The 21,644-nt window shown below is 37.4% G+C and overlaps 1 protein-coding gene across 7 annotated transcripts in view; it reads left to right on the forward strand.

Annotated features, from left to right (window-relative positions):
- Nucleotides 1-21,644, forward strand: part of NNT (nicotinamide nucleotide transhydrogenase) — a 92,531-nt gene that overhangs the window by 46,227 nt on the left and 24,660 nt on the right. For all 7 annotated transcript variants that reach the window (XM_086361637.1, XM_086361635.1, XM_086361639.1 and 4 more), the window contains 9 exons: nucleotides 583-736; nucleotides 3,708-3,869; nucleotides 4,944-5,054; nucleotides 6,096-6,241; nucleotides 7,470-7,665; nucleotides 11,114-11,347; nucleotides 12,451-12,611; nucleotides 14,177-14,356; nucleotides 21,276-21,435. In XM_086361637.1, coding sequence (XP_086217763.1) covers nucleotides 583-736; nucleotides 3,708-3,869; nucleotides 4,944-5,054; nucleotides 6,096-6,241; nucleotides 7,470-7,665; nucleotides 11,114-11,347; nucleotides 12,451-12,611; nucleotides 14,177-14,356; nucleotides 21,276-21,435 — 1,504 coding nt within the window. The remainder of the gene's footprint in view (nucleotides 1-582; nucleotides 737-3,707; nucleotides 3,870-4,943; nucleotides 5,055-6,095; nucleotides 6,242-7,469; nucleotides 7,666-11,113; nucleotides 11,348-12,450; nucleotides 12,612-14,176; nucleotides 14,357-21,275; nucleotides 21,436-21,644) is intronic.

Consider the following 21,644-nt stretch of genomic DNA (forward strand, 5'->3'; position numbering starts at 1 on the left):
CGGACACGACTGAAGCGACTTAGCAGCAGCAGCACCTAAAATATGTATTGCTTTTGAAAAACAGAAAACAAACAAAACCCCCAAAACTGAAGAAAGTAAAAATTAAACATTCCCCCACCTATCTTCTTTTAAGTTCTGTTTTCTTCCTTATATGTTCTATGCACATACTAATTGTACATCTATGTGTGTTTTCGTGACACAGCCATTGTATATTTACGTACATGTATGTAGTGCTAATGGTAAAGAACCTACCTGCCGATACAGGAGACATAAGAGAAGTGGGTTCAATCCCTGGGTCAGGAAGATCCTCTGGAGGAGGGCATGGCAACCCACTTTGCCTGGAGAATCCCATGGACGGCGGAGCCTGGTGGGCTGTAGTCCGTAGGGTCACAGAGAGTCGGACATGACTGATGGAAGTGACTTAACATGCATGCACATGTTATATATTTATATAAAGTGATGTTATAAATTATATGAACTTCTATATTTATTTAAAATTGTTTTTCAAAGAGTTTTTCTGCAACACTGAATTGACTGAATGCTGGATGGATTAAAAAGTACTGTTCTTCTAATTCCTGTTAGGATGGCCAAGTGATTTTCCCTGCTCCCACACCGAAAAATATTCCTCAAGGTGCCCCAGTAAAACAGAAGACAGTGGCAGAGCTGGAGGCTGAAAAAGCAGCTACTATCACGCCCTTCAGGAAGACGATGACATCGGCTTCTATCTATACAGCAGGTAAGGGTTCCTTTTATGAAGATTTAGACTTCTTTGAATTATGACTGTATTATGTGAGTAATGTATTAACTGTCAAAGTTAGTAAATGAAATGCAGTTGTCATTCATTGGATTCTCAGGACTTGACCTTGTTAGAAGCAGTTTTCACATGTGACATGTCACCGGTCCCACCTCTGTGGACTTGGAGACTGCATTGTCCACTCTCAGAGAGCAGGCACGGGGGTAAATGCTGGAATGAACAAGTGAGAAATAATACATAGGTGGTTAATACTTTTCTTTTATAAAAAACATTTAAAATATAATTTTTAATGTTTTTATATATATATACCAAATATAAAGAGTAATGATGTATGTCAGATTGTGGTGTTATAAAGTTCATCTAAATGTGGTTATTGATTTATTTTTTGTGGTTTATAAAACATCACTTGTGATTATCTGCATCTCTGGGTAAGATGGGGGGACCAAATATTTGCTTTTAAGAATAAACAGTAAGTTATTCATCTAGTAAAAAAAATTCAGTTTTTATCTCTTTCTTTATAGTTTAACATAGATTCTTCATTTTCCAGTTAATCTTCATGAAGACACTAAAGAATTGTCATTAAATAGTGATAAATATTCATTCTGGCTATGAATTGTTAGAACTTGAAATATGGAAATTTGATTTTAAGTTGGTTTCTGTCTCATAGAATGAGTTAAAAATGTTTAGATCTGTGAGAGCCAAAATACAAACAAAAGCAAACTATAAAGAATTAAAGACTGGTACCAAGCACACAGAATTCTTGTAGCCTCAGCATTCTCCAAATTCCCATGTGAGGCCAGATGTTTTAAGCTAAATATGTAACTCTCCTTGAATAAAGAGCAAGTTTCAGCAAAATGACTGAGAAAGCCTTTAGCTGTGAATATTATGAATAGATGGAGCAGTGTCCCTACTTGCACTTACTTATTAAAAAGAAGGAACCATATAATTGTGTCGTACAAGGAGAGTATGGTCAGTAGGTTGTAAATTTCCATTTCTCTTTGGGATTCATAAGGAAATGTAGGGAGATATAACAATGATTTATTTTTCTAGGTTTCTCTTATGTTTATTGAGTCAAAGTTTATTGCGTTTTAATAGATGTGACAGTGGCATATCCTAGTGAATAAAGGGATGGCCTTCTATTTATTTTTTTGTACCCTAAAAGTTCCTCCTTTATAATAAAGCCAAGTGTTTTTCTTGAACACTTCTACCATATGTTAGAATCTATTTTACTAGCTTTCTTCAAAAAATGTGATTTGCTTTTTTTCCTTTTTTTTTTTTTCTGTTTTTCTTTTTCCTTTATCATAGAGACTGAATGTAGCATATTTGACATTAATGAATGTCAAATGAAAAGACTTTAGTTTATTAAATAGTTAATAAGAAACCTTCAGCTGAGGAGTTTCTATCTTAGATGGCCAACACAGTTGATTGCAGGTGATGAGAACTTACTGCTTCATAACTAACGTGGGCATTTAGTGAGTGCTAGGGCATCATGCTAAACACTTCACATGCCTTAGCTCATTTATTCCTTATAAGAACTCAGTGAGTTAGGGATATTATTATTTTCTTTTTCTAGATGAAGACAGAAAGGATTAATAATGTTACAGAGAATACTGGAGCACAGAGAGGTTAAATAAGTTACCTAAGATCACACAGCTAGCAAGCAGTAGAGCCAGAATTTGAACCAGGCAGCCTGGCTTAAGAAAACATATCCTTAAATATAACCCTGCACAGATTCTCTGATGTTTAACTGAAGCTCAAAACAATATTCTATCTTACTCTCCCTCCAGATGGTTAACAGGCCATTCATGGGAGCCCTGGAAGTCTTATATGTGGGTAGGGAAATAAAACTGCATAAACTTCCCTAGGGGTCCAATGGTTAAGACTCCACACTTGTACTGAAGGGAACACTGGTTCAGTCCCTGGTTGGGGAGCTAAGATCATGGGGAACTATGTCATGTGGGGTGTCCAATAAACAAAAAAAATTTAAAACTACAGTCTTACTGAATAATTTAAAGTAATTTGTCAGTTGCTAATGTTTCAGCTTTGCCACTTGTAAAGAAATAGTCCATATCAAGGGGAAAAAGTACCTTATTCAAGGAAGTTAAATTCCAGCATCCTGGTCATCCATTATGATTTGGTTTTCACTGACCGCTAGGTAACCCTTTCTTCTGTTGCAGAACAGCCATCCACATGTTTGCTGTTAGGAAAGGTGATAATTAAAGATGTATGTTGAGAGCTGAGTGTTTGTATTCTGCACATTCTTAATTTAATTTGTATTTTTTTCCCTTTTTCTTTGTAAAATCCTGTTTGCTGACTTGGTATTGAGGCTGGAGCTGACTGCCCTGGCCAGCAGTCCAGTCCAGATTCAGGAGCAATTGCAAAACTTCTGTCCCGGGTGGGTGGAAGCCATATGTTTTGGGGAGGTGCTGGAGTGAATGAAACCCTTCCTAATCTTTTAAAATCCCTCTTCCCAGCCAAATCTGAGAGTGACATGAAGTGGGCCTCCCCAAAGTCTGTCTTATAAAGGTTGTGTCTTGCCCAAGTAGCAAATGCTTTGGTAGATCCTTTATAGGCCTATAATTCTGGAATAAAAACACTTGTATAAACACATGTGGCATCGTCAATGAAAGTTAAAGCAGAGAAGAGGACAAGTTATGCAGAGGAAAATGTGCAAATTATTATTAAGGTGACTCATAAATTTTACTAGATGTTTACAATTTATTTTAGGGGATGGTGGTGGTGGTCAGGAAGTTGAGTTTTGCTCACAATACCTTTAACTCACTTTCACCTCCCTTCCCAATAAGGAAATGTCTTTAAAAAAAAAAAACTCATTTGCAAGGGTGTGGAATTTTAAAGCCTTGACTATGCCACATGTTTGTGTGTGGGTGTGCGTGTGCTTTTAATCCTCCTGAGAGAACTGGATGTGAGCTCACACTCTTTTCTGTTTCTCCAGGTCTCACTGGGATACTAGGTTTGGGCATCGCGGCTCCCAATTTAGCCTTTTCCCAGATGGTGACCACCTTCGGCTTGGCTGGCATTGTGGGCTACCATACTGTCTGGGGAGTGACTCCTGCTCTCCACTCACCGCTAATGTCTGTGACTAATGCAATCTCAGGTTTGTTCCCCTCTTGTTTTCCCTCATCTTAGGTTTTCAAGGGCTTGTTCAACTCACACAGTGCTTTCCATGAGGTTGATAAAGTCTGTGTTTCCAAATTGTAGGGCTTGGCTTCGTGGTGGTGGTTGTGGTGACTTGGGCTCCCAGAGGTGGAGGGGTGGGGTTTGGAAGTAAGAAGCCAGGGAAGTGTGTCAAGCCTTTGGGCTGCCCCCATTTCAAGCAGGGCAGAGCCACTGTTTCTTCTTTCAGTTATGATTTCCTTTAAAGAGAAGCAGTGTTTCACAGGAGCATGATGGTTCATGCAGTAGTGCACACGGCTCTTCCCAAGACTGTTCTCTGTGGTCCCTAGCAATGGCTCAGATCTGAGGAATGAGACCCACATTGGACAGATATGGGAGCCGCTGGCTAGGAAACCTCATGGCCCTGGTGAGCATCTCTTGCCACAGGCATACATAGCTTTCAGGATCTCCACCAGTGAGGTGAAAGTCACTCAGTCGTGTCCAACTCTTTGCAACCCCATGGACTGTAGCCCGCCAGGATCCTCTGTCCATGGAATTCTCCAGGCAAGAATACTGGAGTGGGTTGTCATTCCCTTCTCCAGGGGATCTTCCCAACCTAGGGATCGAACCCAGGTCTCCCACACTGCAGGCGGATTCTTTACCGTCTGAGCCACCAGGAAATCTCCACTGGGAACAAATCCAATTCCAAGAAGTACTCTACTCAGGAAAGCCCAAAGCTGTGGCTCTCACCGTCATATTTAGTTCATGTATAGCATTTTCCAGTTCGGATGCTTCGTATCCAGCAGAGGTCCCTTTTCACCACAAGTAATGTCATCTAATAACATCATTGCTTTATATCTTTATCAGGGGAACAGAGCTAGAAAGTTTAAGGTTAAAATTCTTATGCAAAAAGAGAGAATGTTTTGTCAACTTTTTGCCCACGAAAGTACTTCAGTGAGAATGTGTGTGGGAGCTTTCTCCTTCATGGTGCGTGTGCTTGTGAGGTTTGTCCCCGATGACATTTGCTTTGGCAGCGTGATTGTTTCTGTTTACCACGTGCGTGCTTTCTTCCCAGGGTTGACTGCAGTCGGTGGGTTGGTGCTGATGGGAGGACACTTGTATCCTTCCACAACTTCTCAGGGCCTTGCTGCTCTTGCCACGTTCATATCCTCAGTCAACATTGCAGGTACAAGGACGGGGAAAGAACCCAGAGTGCTGTTTTTGGTGGAGACACGAGAAACAAATATAAAATGATATATATTTGTTACAATATATATATTAAATATATAAAATAAACATTCTGATTTTAAGAATTTAATCATGCCTTTTAAAAAATGTTTCACTCAGATTATATCTTTATCTTATATATGATATATCTTATATAAGATATAAGATATATATATATATCTTATATCTTATATATATATCTTATATATATATCTTATATCTTATATATATGGTGAAGGGGAATTGGTTATTTTTGCCCATTGGTAATTTTTAGAAACTATTTGATAAAAGAGCACCCCTACCCCTGAGTGCTCCAAAACAAATAAAATGAGGTCTTGCTTCAGGTTAACTGGAAGGTTATTGCATGCATAGTTTTGAATTAAGCTGAGTAAGATCTATCACCATAGTCGGCCATGACTGAAGTGACTTAGCAGCAGTAGCAGCAGCAGATCTGTCACCATAGCATCTTTAAATAAGTATAATTTTAGATAAAACTTTAGCCTTTTGCCTTATCCTGTCCCATGTTCCTGAAAACTGAAAGCCTAGCACATGACTTGTGTATGAAACCCATTTGATGCTGTTTTGTAGCTAAAAATTCTTTAATGTGTCCAGCAGACCTAGTACTTGCTGATACGGTATTTTTAAAAACCACTTATTCTAGGGTTTAACAAATAGAATAACCTATAAGAAAAAAAATACTGGCCTTTTGATCTTTTACTTTCCTGAGCTATTTGAATACCTTGTTTATTTTTAGTCATGTGGAAATAGTTGGTTCTGTGCTCTGATAGCAGATTTTCTTCCTGAATGTCTCTAGGGTTCCCCCTTCAATGTAACTGGCTGGAATGATAGAATAACTTCTAATTTTGAGGTTTTAAAATATTAACTTAAAATGGTAGTTATTCCTAGATGATAAAGGTATGCTTAACATAGAAAAATTGTAGCACTTTAAAAATTATGTTGCTTAAGATACCTCTTTTTGTTTTATGTTTACTTTGATAAGGTGGCTTTCTGGTGACTCAGAGAATGCTGGACATGTTCAAGCGTCCCACTGACCCTCCGGAGTATAATTACCTGTATCTGCTCCCTGCTGGTACCTTTGTTGGGGGATATTTAGCCTCCCTCTACAGTGGTTATAACATTGAACAGGTGAGAATCTCTTTTGAAAGCTTTTTTTTGGTACTATGTCTTCGTCCTGGTGAGATTACCATTACCAAAATTCTAATTCCACTAATCAAATACGACAGTAACTCTTGAAGCATCTTGATCAAATAGAACATTCTCATCCTCTTAAGAATCAGGACCCTGGATTCTAGAGGCAGTTTTGCCCGCTAACTCTGCAAATATGGTTTTATCTGTTTGTCCCTACATTTTTCCACATGTAAAAAGAGTCAAGAAGGTTATAAGTGTCCTTTTTATGTACCTAGCTGGATTGTTGTGGGGATACAGTGAAATAATCAGTTAAGAACTTGAAAATTTTTTGTTAAAATACTGTCAGTCCTTTTCCTATTTATTTATTTCCTCTATGGATCTGGCAGATGTTATGCCAGTGCATTTAAAAAAGAAAATTTTTAAATGAATGCTGAGTAGGAAAACAGAAATAATCAAGTTGAACTTTGGAAAGTTCTGTATCTAAATATAATTTATAATAGAGATTCAGCTTTGTTCTGAACTCAGTCATACCTTTCTTTTCAATGACTATTTTAGAGTGCAGCCTCTCTGACAGCTGAAAAATCATGTCTCCCTTAGTTTCTGCTGTTTGTAACACGTATTTGTTGAATGAACACAGTCTTTGAGAAGAGTTAGAGCAGTGAGTCAGGGAGATTTATGTCAGCATCCCAGATTTGCTATTTAATGATCATTTGCCCTTAGAAAAATTATGTAGCCTCTTTATGCATTGATTTTCTTTTATAAAATGAGGATGATGATTCTCTCCTCCTGTGACTCTCATGAGACTGGGTTATAACTTATGCAGCATATATAGCATGGTCTCTGGCACTTACAGCCTCACGGGGTTGGCTCCCTTATAACAGTGGGTCACGTCTAGATCCCATAATAACTCCATTTAAATTTAAATGCATACTTTTATATGCATTTGTATGCTATCAAGTCCAGAAGAAATCAGTGTACGTAAATGGTTTAATTGCAAGTACAATTTCAAGTATTTAGTATGTTAATATCCCCAATGGATAGGAATATATATTGAAATATTAAAAGAGTAGATCATATTGGCTCTTTTAACTTTAAAATTGTCTGACTTTAAAATTGTCCTTAGAATGTCTTTAGAGAATCATGTTTCCTTGAAGTTGTTTTTAAGCTGATGGACTGAAAGTTTTTGATAACTTCTCTCTCTGTTTCCTCCTTTTCCTTTGAAAAGATTATGTACCTGGGCTCCGGTCTTTGCTGTGTTGGTGCCCTGGCCGGGCTTTCCACCCAGGGGACTGCACGTCTTGGCAATGCCCTGGGCATGATTGGGGTGGCTGGAGGCTTGGCAGCCACCCTCGGAGGCCTAAAACCATGTCCAGAATTGTTAGCTCAGATGTCTGGAGCAATGGCTTTGGGCGGTACCATTGGTAAGCACTTGTGGGTTCTGCCTTTATATAAACGCATGCCCTTTGAATACCTGAAGGCAGTTAGGCTCAGAGATTTAGGAATATGTTGTTAGGAGTAAGAACTTTTACTTGCACTTCAGTTTCTGAATATATATGTATCTGTTTGAAGCCTATATTGATAAAGGAATTAAGTTGCCTATTATGGAAGTTGCTTCAGTAAATATTTTGGCAAAAGTCATCACAGTTGGTATTATAATTGTCATTCAGAAATAAACATTTTAAAACATCGAGTAATATGAACTGTGTCACAAAAGTGGGCTAAGAAGTGCCTTTACTCAGTTCTTGTTTTCCTTTACTGACTGTTCCTTTAGCTGATAATACAACAGGAGATTAGAATACTTGTATGTGTGTACTGTCTGTAGGCTCATGTTTTATTCTGCTGGGTTTAAATAACAGCAGACGATCCGCCTTCAGACGTGTTAAAAACACGGAAAACATGTGCCAGCAGAAAAACCACTGTTTTAATTTTATTCAGTGGTGTGTTGTGGTTGATTGTTAAATTTTCAGGAATCTTTTGAACTGGTTGTTAGCACAGCCATTATAAAAAATTAAATTATATAAACTTAAAACTAAATGAATTAGAAACAAAGGTAATAATCCTGAATACTCATGACTTTCTAATGAATTAACTAGCTTTTATTATCTCCCGGAGAAGGCGATGGCACCCCACTCCAGTACTTTTGCCTGGAAAATCCCATGGATGGAGGAGCCTGGTAGGCTGCAGTCCATGGGGTTGCAAAGAGTCGGACACGACTGAGCGACTTCACTTTCACTTTTCACTTTCATGCATTGGAGAAAGAAATGGCAACCCACTCCAGTGTTCTTGCCTGGAGAATCCCAGGGACGGGGGAGCCTGGTGGGCTGCTGTCTCTGGGGTCGCACAGAGTCAGACACGACTGAAGTGACTTAGCAGCAGTAGCAGTATTATCTCCACTTTTGAGATTATCCATGTGTCTTATGTCTGTGTGGTAGAAATACTATTAATTATGGGCTTCTGTGCATCTTTTCCTGAATCCATATTTAATGCCTTCACATTGTAGCTTCAGATCAGCCATGGCACTTGTATTTACACCATATAGGTCAACAAATGCTACAAATCTGGGATTCATTTACTGTTTTGTTGATTGTCCACACCTAAGAAAGTGATGGAGAAAATGTTAATGCAGTTTAAACTTAAATGTGTGTTTTGTCTGTAGCCATTATATTGTGAATTGCACAAAAAAATTGAATATTTTTCTAGTATTTGAAAACTATTTTCAGATTCAGCGGAATTCCCACTCACATGGTTGACAGTGAGTGAAGCTCTTATATGCACCTTGTTGTTTCACTGTCATTTTATTTGTTAAACAAAAATCTCAACCAGCATTCATGTGGGAACTATACTCATTCATCAGTTGTAAACACTAGGTTGGCTGCAGGTACCAGAGTTTGGCAAAAATCAACAAAAGCATTTGGTGAAAGTCAATTGGCTAGATGAAGCTTACAATAAAGAATATTGTATATATTTTTATTTTTTGAAACTTGTGTACCACATACCTATTTATAAGTAAAAACTCCTGTATTTACACACACACACTTTTTTTAAAAAACCTAAAGTTGGTTTATTTAAGTATAAAATCGACAATATTCTAAGATTGGGAAGAGTAATACAAATATATATGTATAATTATACATATATAATTGTATATATCATTTCAGTGGATAAGAAAGTAATGACTTAGACCTACAGCTATTAAAAAGGTAATAAAAAGATAATAAACTATATTAAAGGTAATAAAATAGTGTTATGCATAATTTTATAACTATATATTCCCAAGAATGATATAGGCTGAGATTTTAAAATTTATAGTAAAGATTTACATCTATTGAAATTGAAACAAAAAAGCATTCTTTCAGAAAAGTTCATAGTTTTACTAGTGAATTTTCCTAAATAGTTAAGGGAAAAATGAAACACCATTTTTACATGAATCTTTTTTGAGAATAGGAAAAAGGAGCATTCTCTAATCTATTAATTTTTTAACTTATTTTGTATTGTGTATAGTTAATTAACAATGTTGTGGTAGTGTTAGGTGAACAGTGAAGGGACTCGGCCATACATACACGTTTCCATTTTCCCCCCAACTCGCCTCCCATCCAGGCACACACACCTGTTTTTATCCTGGGAGGCTGGTGGTTAAAGACTTAGCAGCACAGCTTTAGCTTTACGTCTCCTGTTTTATTTCTCTGGGAAAGCGGTGCATACTTTCTTACAGTCCCTGGAAAGGCACTTGAAGGAAAATGCTTGTGCTGTAGGTTCATGGCAGGAAAACCTTTAGATGTGGTCTTTGCAAATATTATGAGCCCAAGTCCTCTGTATCATCTACCTGTAGCCAGGTAACTCCTTCAGTCTCCTGGTTTGGTTGTTTTCTATTCAGATATTTGCATTTCATTACCTTTGGACTTGGCTTCCTTCTGCCCACCTGAAAACCTAGGCCGCCTTCATTCTAGGGGTTTCTTGTGTGCTAAGGGGCAAGTGATGCCTAATAGGGAAGGGAGCCTAGGCTGTTCATGCAGTGGGGAGAAATTAAGGGGTTTAGTTGGAACTTTAAGTAATCTGAAGAAGCATTAGTCCAGGGGAATGTTCAGACTTTGTAAGGAGAAGTTGATGTTATGTGTTTGGGTTCTTTGGAGTTGGCATTGATGAGGTGGTTGAAAGAACCTGCTATATGAAAGGCTATTTAAGCCAATGTTCTTGCCTGGATAGTCCTGTAAGAAAGTATTTTCCTAGGAAGTAGATACTCATTAATGAAAGTGATAGATAACCTTAGTGTTGCCTTTTTTTAAATTGAGGAATAATTGACATATAATATTATACTAGTTTCAGATATACAACATAATGATTTGATATATACATATATATATATTGCAAAATGATCGCTGCAAAAAGTCTATATAACATTTGTCACCATACATAAATTTTGTTTTTCTTTTATGAGGACTTTTAAGATCTACTCTCTTGGCACCTTTCAGATCTGCAATATAGCTTTGTTATTAACTGTAGTCAGCATGCTGTGCATTCCATCCCCAGGACTTACTCATTTTATACTGGGAAGTTTGTACCTTTTGATGCCATTCACCCGTTCTTCCCACCCCTTACCTCCTGCCTCTGGCAGTCACCAATTTGTTCTCTGTGTCTATGAGCTTCTTTGTTTGTTTAGATTCCACATATAAGTGAGATCATATGGTATTTGTCTGTCTCTGTCTGGCTTATTTCACTTAGCATAATGCCCTAAAGGTCCATTCATGTTGTTCCAGTGACAAGATTTCCTTCTTTCGTGTAGCCAAGTAATATTTAATTGTGGGCTTTATTGGATTATTTCTCAAAGGTCTGTCATGCTTTAATTTTTCTTTGACTTTTATTTCCTGACAGGATTGACAATTGCGAAACGCATCCAGATTTCGGATTTACCTCAGTTAGTTGCTGCTTTCCACAGTTTAGTGGGATTGGCAGCTGTGCTTACATGCATAGCTGAGTACATCATAGAATATCCACATTTCGCTACGGATGCAGCAGCCAACCTTACCAAGATCGTGGCCTACCTCGGTACTTACATTGGTGGGGTGACCTTCAGTGGGTCTCTGGTTGCCTATGGAAAATTGCAGGGTAAGTGATCGAGTGTAATATGGAGGTGAATATCTGTTGTTTAGGGTGTTCAGGGGTCCATTTCAATTTCAGAAAATGGCTTAGTAGTAGAACCTACTAGGCGAAGAGTATTTGTATGACTCTGGGAAACACTGTGGAAGTGTTTTCTCAAGAAAGATGCTTCTCTTTATTGGTCTTTACAAATCTCACAGAGCTTTGAAGCCAAGGCTTCTGGAGACAGCTCATGGAGGAAACTAGTGCACAGAAATTTGCCTACAGGGACTAGTTGATATTTGATGATACATATGAACAAAATGCCATCTTCATAATTTTTGGTTAGACATGCCTGTATAGCATTCACAGAAATGAACTTTGTCGATTTCCCAGAATAGGGAGAGGCTTATTGAATAAATTTGTATGATTAGTATACAGTACTTACTTTGAAAACAAATACACATTTTAGAGGTTTAGTGTGGCAGCTTTGGCAACCATTAAAGCCAATCATGAAAATAGAAGTGGAAGGAAAAAAAAAACAAAACTCTGATAGCTGCTTTCAGTGTTTTCATGAAAACACGAGTCTCTGGAAAAACAGGTTTGTAGTTTAAAAACCTGGTCTTGCCTCTCAGTAATCAAGTCATTAGAATTAAATGGGGAACACCGTGAAACTTAAAAATCACAGGCTTAATGCCTATGATATGTTCTGTCTTTAAAAGCAGCAAACAAGGACCCTTCTCCCTTGGGCTCAGTTGATAGAATCAGAAAAACGAATGGTCTAAGACTCAGTTTTGAAGTTTCAAATAAATAAGGCCACACTTAACTTCTGTCTTGGTCATATGGGGAAGAAAAATCACTTTTCATGATTCCATGACAAAGAGTAATGAACTTGTGTGATCAAAGGAGAGTTAAGCTGAGCCGTACTTTTCCCACCTCCATTAATGCGTATGTGTAAGAACTCTAATATATGTTTTCATGTTTTAGTAGCTGGTGATATGAAGTGCTGTTTTAAGTAGTATGTTTTTATCCTAATATTACATCTTGTAGCTTATGATTAAACGACTTAAGACTGTTTGAGGGGATTTCTTGGGACACGTCTTAGGTTCTGATGGCCCCATCTTCTGCCCTAGGAATCCTGAAGTCCGCCCCTCTCCTGCTCCCTGGGAGGCACCTCCTCAATGCAGGCCTGCTGGCTGGTAGCGTGGGTGGGATCATCCCCTTCATGATGGACCCCAGCTTCACCACTGGCATCACCTGTCTGGGCTCTGTGTCAGCCCTCTCTGCTGTCATGGTAAGAGGTCAGAGACGGAAAGCACGTTCTTAATGAGGAACTAAGTATTTTATTAGGTTACAGTCTAACCTTATTTCTGTCTCTTCAAGACCCCTGATGGAATAAAAATGTTTTAATATGCTGTTATGTGTTCATCTTCGTAGAGTTTGAACAATATAGAAAAGTGTAAGAATAAAATCCCCCTTCTCTTCACTTATTCACTCCTGTCCAGACTGTCACATGTGACACCTTTATCGCTCTGGGGTCTTTTTACTCGATCAGTGTGTTGGTCAATAGGAGTTTAAAGAGCCAAGGGTTTCAGTTCTGTTCGTCAGGTGCCTGCTGTGTGGCAAGCCCTCAAACAAGTGTCAGAGAGACCCTGCCCATTGGTTGCTCTCACATTTGCTGGAAGCTCTGATATTAAGCCAAATAGTCATATAAAGTGAAATGCATTTATCAAACCCTGTGTGTTCAGTAGGGGAGTTCAGAGAAACCTCCTAGGGTAGGTTGGTCTTCTTCTTCCTCTCTGATTATTGCATTTAGTATGTGGGTACATAGAGTATTCTGTGAGTCTGTATGTCACAATTTAGCATTCTGTTATAGCAGTGTATGGCGCTGCTGTATTAGCTCTGTGTTGTTCATGGATTACTTCATGTTTGTCTAGTATACTCTTAGTGTATTCTTCAATGACGAAGTTTATGTTAAAAATTTAAAAAGTCATCTATGGTGCTTAGCCCAAAGTTAGACATATAGTAATGGCTTCAGTTTAGTTCAGTCGCTCAGTCGTGTCCGACTCTTTGCGACCCCATGGACTGCAGCACGCCAGGCTTCCCTGTCCATCACCAACTCCCAGAGCTTGCTCAAACTCATGTCCATCAAGTTGGTGATGCCATCCAACCATCTCATCTTCTGTCGTCCCTTCATTTTATATGATTGTTTGGCTTGATAGCAGAGCTTCCATCAAGTGTGAGAGCAACTAATGGGCAAGGTCTCTTTGACACTTGTTTTATTTTAGAGGGCTTGTCACACAGCAGGCACTGGTGAACAGAACTGAAACCCTTGTCTCTTTAAATTCCTATTGACTGAAACATTGATCCAGTGAGAAGACCCCAGAGCAATAAACGTGTCACGTGACAGTTGGGACAGGAGTGAGTAATTGCTTAGTCACCCAAAACTGTACCCTCAGATTTTCAAACCAAATAAGACTGGGCTTGTATTTGAGTTTTAGCTGCTTCTCTTGGCACCAATAGGACCCTCCCTGCTTATCAGCTAAAGTCATAAAAAATGTAACATCAACTCAGTGCTATTACTTTTTTCCAAGTGTAGACCCCTCTCCAATTTCTGCCTGCTCATGGTTAGTGCCTCTTAGGATTTGGGGATTTTTTTTTGCAGGTGGGAAACATGGTTCAGTGTTTTCACTTTTATATCTGTAGGAGAGTTGGTCTGATAGGGGTCATTCCCAGGCATGGAATTTACATGTAAATATATTAATTGGAAAACTGGAATGATTATGAACCACAGTGCTCAGTGTCAGAGGTTCCTTTGCAATGCGTGAATTTTGAATTCCACTCTGGTTTTTGTCCTAGGGTGTGACTCTGACGGCTGCCATTGGGGGTGCCGACATGCCGGTGGTCATCACTGTGCTGAACAGCTACTCAGGCTGGGCCCTGTGTGCAGAGGGTTTCCTGCTCAACAACAATCTGCTGACCATTGTGGGTGCGCTTATTGGCTCCTCGGGCGCAATCCTGTCCTACATCATGTGTGTGGTAAGGAAGCAGCCAGTGAAGGAGAAGGAAATACTGTTCTGAAAATCAGGACCTGTCTGTTATTTCTTTTATTTGCAGTAGAAATGACCGTGTCAGTTCTTTTTCTCTCTAGCAGAAATATTGGAGTGTTTCGTTTCAATGAATTTTCCAGACTGCTTGTAAAGTACCTGAGTGTAGATAATTTATAAAATTAAATATCAAGACAAAAATCTTCTAACTTCATCTGGTGATTAAAACACTTAAGATTTAATTTTTTAATTTTTTCTTTGTGTATTACAGATCTCTGTATTTACTTGTCTGATCATATTGTATATTGTGTGTTAGTTGCTCAGTTGTGTCTGACTCTTTGCGACCCCGTGGGCTGTAGCCCCCCAGGCTCCTCTGTCCATAGGATTTATATTTAATTTTTTTAATCTTCCAAGTGATAGTCTTGCTGCTTATATTAAAAATGCTGTTTAAATACTGTTTTTAGGGTTTCGTACTAATCTATCGTATGGATATTCAAGATTTAATTCCCCCCCCCCATGCTTTACCTTTAGTGTTGTTTGATATTTCTTTCTTGTACATAAGTACATTTTTGGCATTTCTGATTTTTGTCTTAGGATGATTCCTAGAAGTGAAAGGGTGTGCTCATTTTTTGGGCTTTGTCTTCTTTTTGTCATGTGGTTTCCAGAAAGCTTACTGCAATTTACACTCTTATCTTGAAGTTTTGTGGTCAGCATGGTTTGAAAAAAAAAAAATTAACAAGACAGATACTTCCTAGCTTCTTTTTTGTTTCGAATTCTCTTCTTAATGGCGAGAAGATAACCTGCAAATATGAAGTTTTGACTAAAGCACTTTTTCAAATGATAGCTATCATTCTCTAAATAATGGTTTTGAATAGCTGTGAAAGGACAAGCATGAAACTGGGTAAAGTCAGGATTGCCTTTATACCGATTGATCCTTCAGGCAGAAAAATGACTCCACCTTCATTCTTTTATTAGAAGTTTAAAAGCCCTTATTTTACAACTCAGAATTTCTCTTATGTTTTAATTTAAAATTGAATGCTAAAATTATCTTTTCATAATAAAAAAATTGGTTTTCTTTGGACATACTTTGAGTACAAAAATTTGAAAGCCTCAGTTCAAAACCAGCTGAGAGGTTTCAAAATATAATCCTTCAAGTTGTTCAAGGAGTTTGGAAAGGTATTTCTTATTGGAAGAGTGTCAGGCTTTGGAGTATTTCTTTTAAAGCAAATGTTTATAAAGCAGCACAATTTATTCAGTTGTATTAGAAATAGTTTTCTTGCTTCATTTGGTAAATCTGAATGACCAGCAGGGGGCAGCAGATTGTCACTAATACTTAAAACTTACTGTGTGTGTGCTCAGTTGAGTCCTCTTTGCGGCCCCACAGACTCTGGCATGCCAGGCTTCTCTGTCTATGGACTTTTCCAGGCAAGAATACTGAAGTGGTTGCCACTTCTTACTACAGGGGATCTTCCTGACTCAGGGATTGAACCTGCATTTCTTGCGTCTCCTGCATTGGCAGGCAGATTCTTTACCCCTAGCACCACCTGGGAAGTCCCACTTAAACTTATGGTTGATGTCAAATACTAATTTTAAAATTAAGTGGGAGGATTTGAATTTTTACAAGGCCAGTGGGGAGAGGAAGGGGGACTTGTATATAGTTCTTGAAAAGTCAGCATGGGTACCTTCTAATCTTTATTCTTTTTCTCTTAAATGGTTTTCCTTGTTGTTCACTCACCCAGTCGTGTCCAACTCTTTGTGACTCCATGGACAGCAGCACACCAGGCCTCTCTTTCCCTCACCATGTCTTGAAGTTTGCCCAAGTTCATGTCCATTGCATCGGTGATGCCATCCAGCCATCTCATCCTTTGACGCCCCTTTCTCCTTATATCCTCAATCTTTCCTAGCATCAGGGACTTTTCCAATGAGTCAGCTGTTCGCATCAGATGACCAGAATACTGGGGCTTCAGCGTCAGTCCTTCCAATGACTATTCAGGGTTAATTTCCCTTAAGATTGACTGGTTTAATCTCCTTGCTGTCCAAGGGACTTTCAGGAATCTTCTCCAGCACCACAGTTGGGTTCTTAAATTTATCAGCAGTATTCCCCAAATTTCTGTGTCTTTTATTTCCTCTTTTTCCCTGTACACTTAGTTTCTTCTGTTGTTATAGTAACTATAATAACTTTTGAAATAGCATTTCTATAGCTTTAACTAGAATAAGGTACAAAAGGCACTTGTTGAAAGTACTCTTTTCTACATGTGTTTTCGCAGTTATATCTATCTCTTTGTTGTTTTTCAGTCACGTCAGGTGGCCAAAGTATTGGAGCTTCAGATTGAGCGTCAGTCCTTCCAATGTACTTCTGCAATTATGTCATCTTTCTCTAAATTTTTATCTGTTCTTTCATATTTATTGACCCGTTTCTGCTGTTCTTTTCTATTTTCACTGCCTCAGGCATGGCATTTACTGTCAGCATACCTCAGATATTTTTTAATACTTGTATTATATATAAGGCTAACAAGGTCTCATAGCTGTCTGTGACCGTAGAAATCACACTAGGTTAGATTGCTACTCTATAATAGCAAATTATAGTAGTTTGGAATCAAGAACAGTTGAAGCTTTAATTTTTTAAAAATATTATTTGATTACAAAAATAAAGGATATTTCATGAAACATCTTTCATTAAAAAAAAAGAAAATAGAAAAGGATAAATAAATATATAAAATAATCTACAATCCCATTACCACTTAACTGTTAACATTAGTCTTAATTCTTACCTTTTTTCATATGTACATGTTTAAATACCTTCTATGTTAACATTTAGTTTTCTTACCAATACATTTTAGTGTCTACGTATTATTATATCACAAAGATATATCATAATTTATTTATCCAAGTCCGTGAGAGTAGTTGTTTTTAACTTTTTTTTTTTTTGCTGCAGTGTTCCTCCTTAGGCATCATGGATTATTTTCTTAGCTCAAATTTCTGTGAGTACAATTACTTGACCAAAGGGAGTAAGATTTTTTTGTTTGCTGTAGATATTGATAAGTTGATCTTCAAAGGACATTCCAGTCAAAGCTCCCACCAGTGATGTGTGGGGTGCTTGTTTTACTGCTCACTGTCCATTCCTATGACTTCTTGCAAAACAAACAAGATAACAAAAACACGCCTGCCACGTTTTGTATTTCAAAAGTACAAATTTCCTTTCCTTCTCAATTTTCCTACTCTCTGACTTTTCACATTAATTTTCATTGATTCTTAGCTTTATTATAAGAAATTGCTTATTTCTTATAATAAGCAATTAGTTTTTTATAAGAAATGGTTTCTCCATGGCTTGTGCTTAGCAGCTTAGAGTGGTTCATAATAATAATAAAAGTGAAATAGCTGCTTGTAATTGGATGTAGTATACTATGCTGGGTGCTTTACGAATATTGACTCCTAATTCTCAAACTAGTTCTGGAGGTAGGAAATATTCTCATTTTACAGGGAAGCTATTTTAAGATACCGTTTATGATTTGCCTTTGTGTTTGTGGAGCCTGCCCTCGCACCTGGCACATTCAAGTGAATATAGCAGTTTTAAAATGAATGTTTTATTAGCTTATTTCCCAGTTAGAAATCCTCTTCGAGAAGTTATGGTAGCAGAAATACTACCTCTTATCAATATCTGTTAATATTACTAGTATGTTTACCTTCATAATTTTATCATTTATTGAAGGAAAAATCCAAACCAGAGCAGAGTGGTGGAGTGGTTTTATTATGGGAGAGGGGATGGAATGGACCCTAAGTGTAACCATCATCCTGAAAATTGAATATTTGTTCTGACAAAGAAGTTTTTTGGGTATCCTCTGAGTGTAATTCTTGGTTACATGACACCCAATATTATAAAAACTAGAAAATGTCAAAAGTGTCCAAATAGCCAGTTCAAATAAATGATTTGCTTTATATCCAAAGGTCATAGAGACATTAACCTCTTTATGATTTTATAGTTCATTTACTTGAGATAGTGTCTAAATTAGGGTTTGGGATATAGAGGGCTTACAAAAATGCAACAGCATTCTCAGACTAAATTCTCTGATTTGTGTACTTTGCTGCTTGTTTCCAAATGAAAATAAAGCAGAATGAAGTAAATGAAAGCCAAACCAAAAATAATTTTTTTTTGCCTTGTGATCAACTAATTAGCACCTACAAAGCATTGAAACGAGGGGATGCTAGTCAATGGTATACATGTTATTTTTGCTTTGGTTTTGTTTATTTTATGATCTTCCTTTGTTTTCATATTTATTTCTTAGTTTGCTTAGAATTATGTGAATTAAGGATCTCTTTAATGTAGCATACAATGTTCATTACGGGGCTTAATAACTTAAAAGGGGCAGTCCTGGACAGTGTTGCAAATGCTTTGTCTTGGAACTTGGGAACTCTTCAGGCTGTGAATCAGTGGTCACAGGGTAGTCTCATCAGTCTTAAGCAAGCAAAAAAAATAAATAAATAAAAAAGGAAACAAAACAAAGCCCTAAACCCTAAACGTTTATTGGAAATATGATGTTGCAATGGTAAATTCAGAGATGAAGTTTGATTTAGTTTTTAAGAGACCATGTGGAATTAGTGTAATGGTGATATAATTGAGGATATGTGTTTAACAAGTTGACTTTGTTAAATTACTGTGTGGTTCCCTATTTTTTCTTGTAAGATACCATCGGAAGTGGGTACACACTAATTAAATATTCTCAGAAATTCTTTCCTTCTCCTCTATTCAGCTTTATAGGAAGAAAAGAAGGGCTCCTTTTAAGCCAAGTGAGAGTAAATTGGTCATATTCTTCTACATCCTATTCCTCTGTCATCTGTCTGTTTATAGGGCTATGTGATGGAGGTGATAGAGCCTTTTTGTACATTTCACTAAAAGAAAATTATAGCAGAGATATTTTAGTGTTTGAAATTGTTCTTTGAAACCATTTTTAAGGGCAAAAATTGATAGAACACATTTCTAGTAATTTAGTTTCAAAATCCTGTGATTCAAAACTGGAAAGGATTTGTAAGAATCAGCAGATGTTGAATGTTTGGGAAGTTTCAGATATGGCTGTTTGGATTTTCATTCAACCTTGGATTTAAGTAGAGGAGGTTGTGTTAAGAATTTGAAACTTCATGTTGGATTAGGATGAAGAACTTAAAAGCATCACTTTAATTTTTCTCTGATCCTCTTATCTGTTAGTAATATGCATAAGCATATTCTAAGCTTTATTTTATATGTAATAGTCTTAGACAAATTTACCAGACTCTGGGCTCTGTAAATGTGAATGTCTGATAAATGAGGTTAGGTCAAAGGAACAACTTAAAAATTCTGACTTTTTGATCCACATCTTTGAAACATAAGTGAGGCTCTCCTCTCCTCTTCTCTTTTCCTGCCTTCACTCTGTCCCACTTCAGCAGTTTATGTAAATCTCTCTCCTAAGGTGGTAGCAGGCTGGCCTATCTTTAGATGAGTTTTTTTTTTTTTTCCCCTCTGACGTATTACTTATCACTGAAAGTCTCCAGGTGCTTTTTGCTCTTTAATAATAAAGGATTGTCTTTTTTTAAAAAGTATAGTTTGACACTTGTATAGCTTTAAAATAGTATAAATGATGGATCAATGATATGTTTATTCAAACCCTTAAAATAAGGTTTAATTGTTTGGAATTTTTTTATGAAATGATATCAGTTTTGATCATTTAGGATGACTACTTTGATCATGTATAGTGTTCTGAAAAAGCTTTTGATTACTAAAAACATCCAGCTTCTGGTCTTTTATTTCTGTCATTATTTTTTTTACCACCACACCTCTCGAGATCTGCAGACAGTTTTCAAATCCGTTATTGTCACATGGTCCAGGTGTGTTTGTATGGTACATTGTTCAGTTCAGTCGCTCAGTTGTGTCCGACTCTTTGCAATCCCATGAACCGCAGCACTCCAGGTTGGATGATTGTAAATGAGCATCCAATAAATGCCTCCTGCTTACTTTTTCCTTAGATGGTTTTACTAGTTAAAAGGTGGGTATAAATTTTAGTGAAGCAGGGTATAAACTTACTCATTTACCTTTTGGAAGTGAACTGTTTAAAAAGGCTAATGATGAATCCAGTCACTTCTGTTCTTGCTTCTTGGAGCTGTAGGTGCTTTGAAAAGTGTCAACTCCTTCACTTTTTTTTTTCTTGACGGCAGAGGGCAGCAGACTTCTAAATGATAGGGGTCTCTATCCTTTGATTCTTCCCTGTTGCCTCTTGACAGCTTGAACTTGTAGCAGAGTTCACGTGAGATATTGGTAGGTAGAGTCACCTTGTAAAATTTCTATAGCCTTCATTCTCTTTTACTCAGGTGAAATACATGCCAATATGGAGATAGAACTTGCTTAGTCAGTAGACAGATAAGAATGACTAGATCAGAGTTTTTAGGCCTTCTCTGGTGGCTCAGATGGTAAAGAATCTGCCTACAATGACGGAGACCCAGGTTTGATACCTGGGTCAGGAAGATGCCATGGAGAAGGGAATGGCTACCCACTCCAGTATTCTTGCCTGGAGAATTCCATGGGCAGAGGAGCCTGATGGGCTACAGTTCATGTCGTTGCTAAGAGTTGGACATGACTGAGCAACTAGCACTTTTTAAATATATATGTTAAAGTCACTGGTAATTTTCCATTAAATGCCTTTCTAAAATTTATTTTTGTGGAAAATATATCAGTGTGAAGTTGATTTTGTAGAAAACAATGATGTGATTTCCCAGATGTCTTTTTATCATTTAAGTTTTTGAAATAATTTTCAGACACTCGATCAAATTTATTTGGTTAAAATGTTTTAGGTGATCAAGTAAACGTCTTTAATTGACTCTGACTATCGTATTCACAGAAAATTTATGTGGATTAAATTTTCACAGCTGATAATTTTGCTCTCCAGGCAATGAATCGCTCCCTGGCTAATGTGATTCTTGGAGGCTATGGTACCACTTCAACAGCTGGTGGAAAACCCATGGAAATTTCTGGCACGCATACAGAAATCAACCTTGACAATGCAATTGACATGATTCGAGAAGCTAATAGCATTATTATTACTCCAGGTAAAAAACCAAAACCTGAAAGCAAACAACCTGTAATCACTTAAAGTAATTTCTTGTAATAGGAAAAATCAAATTGGAACTTACTCATTTTTGAAAATATAATGGAAATTTAGAAGCAACCCTGTGATTACTAAGTGAATAGTTCTGGAATTCTTGGCTTAGGTTAATAGTTTGGGAATCATATAGAGATTTTATAAATTGAGGTAGTA

This window comes from Bos grunniens, chromosome 20, assembly GCF_055505025.1.
Source record: "Bos grunniens cultivar Pamir isolate PY7600 chromosome 20, Bosgru_T2T1.0, whole genome shotgun sequence".
NCBI classification, from domain to species: Eukaryota; Metazoa; Chordata; class Mammalia; order Artiodactyla; family Bovidae; genus Bos; species Bos grunniens.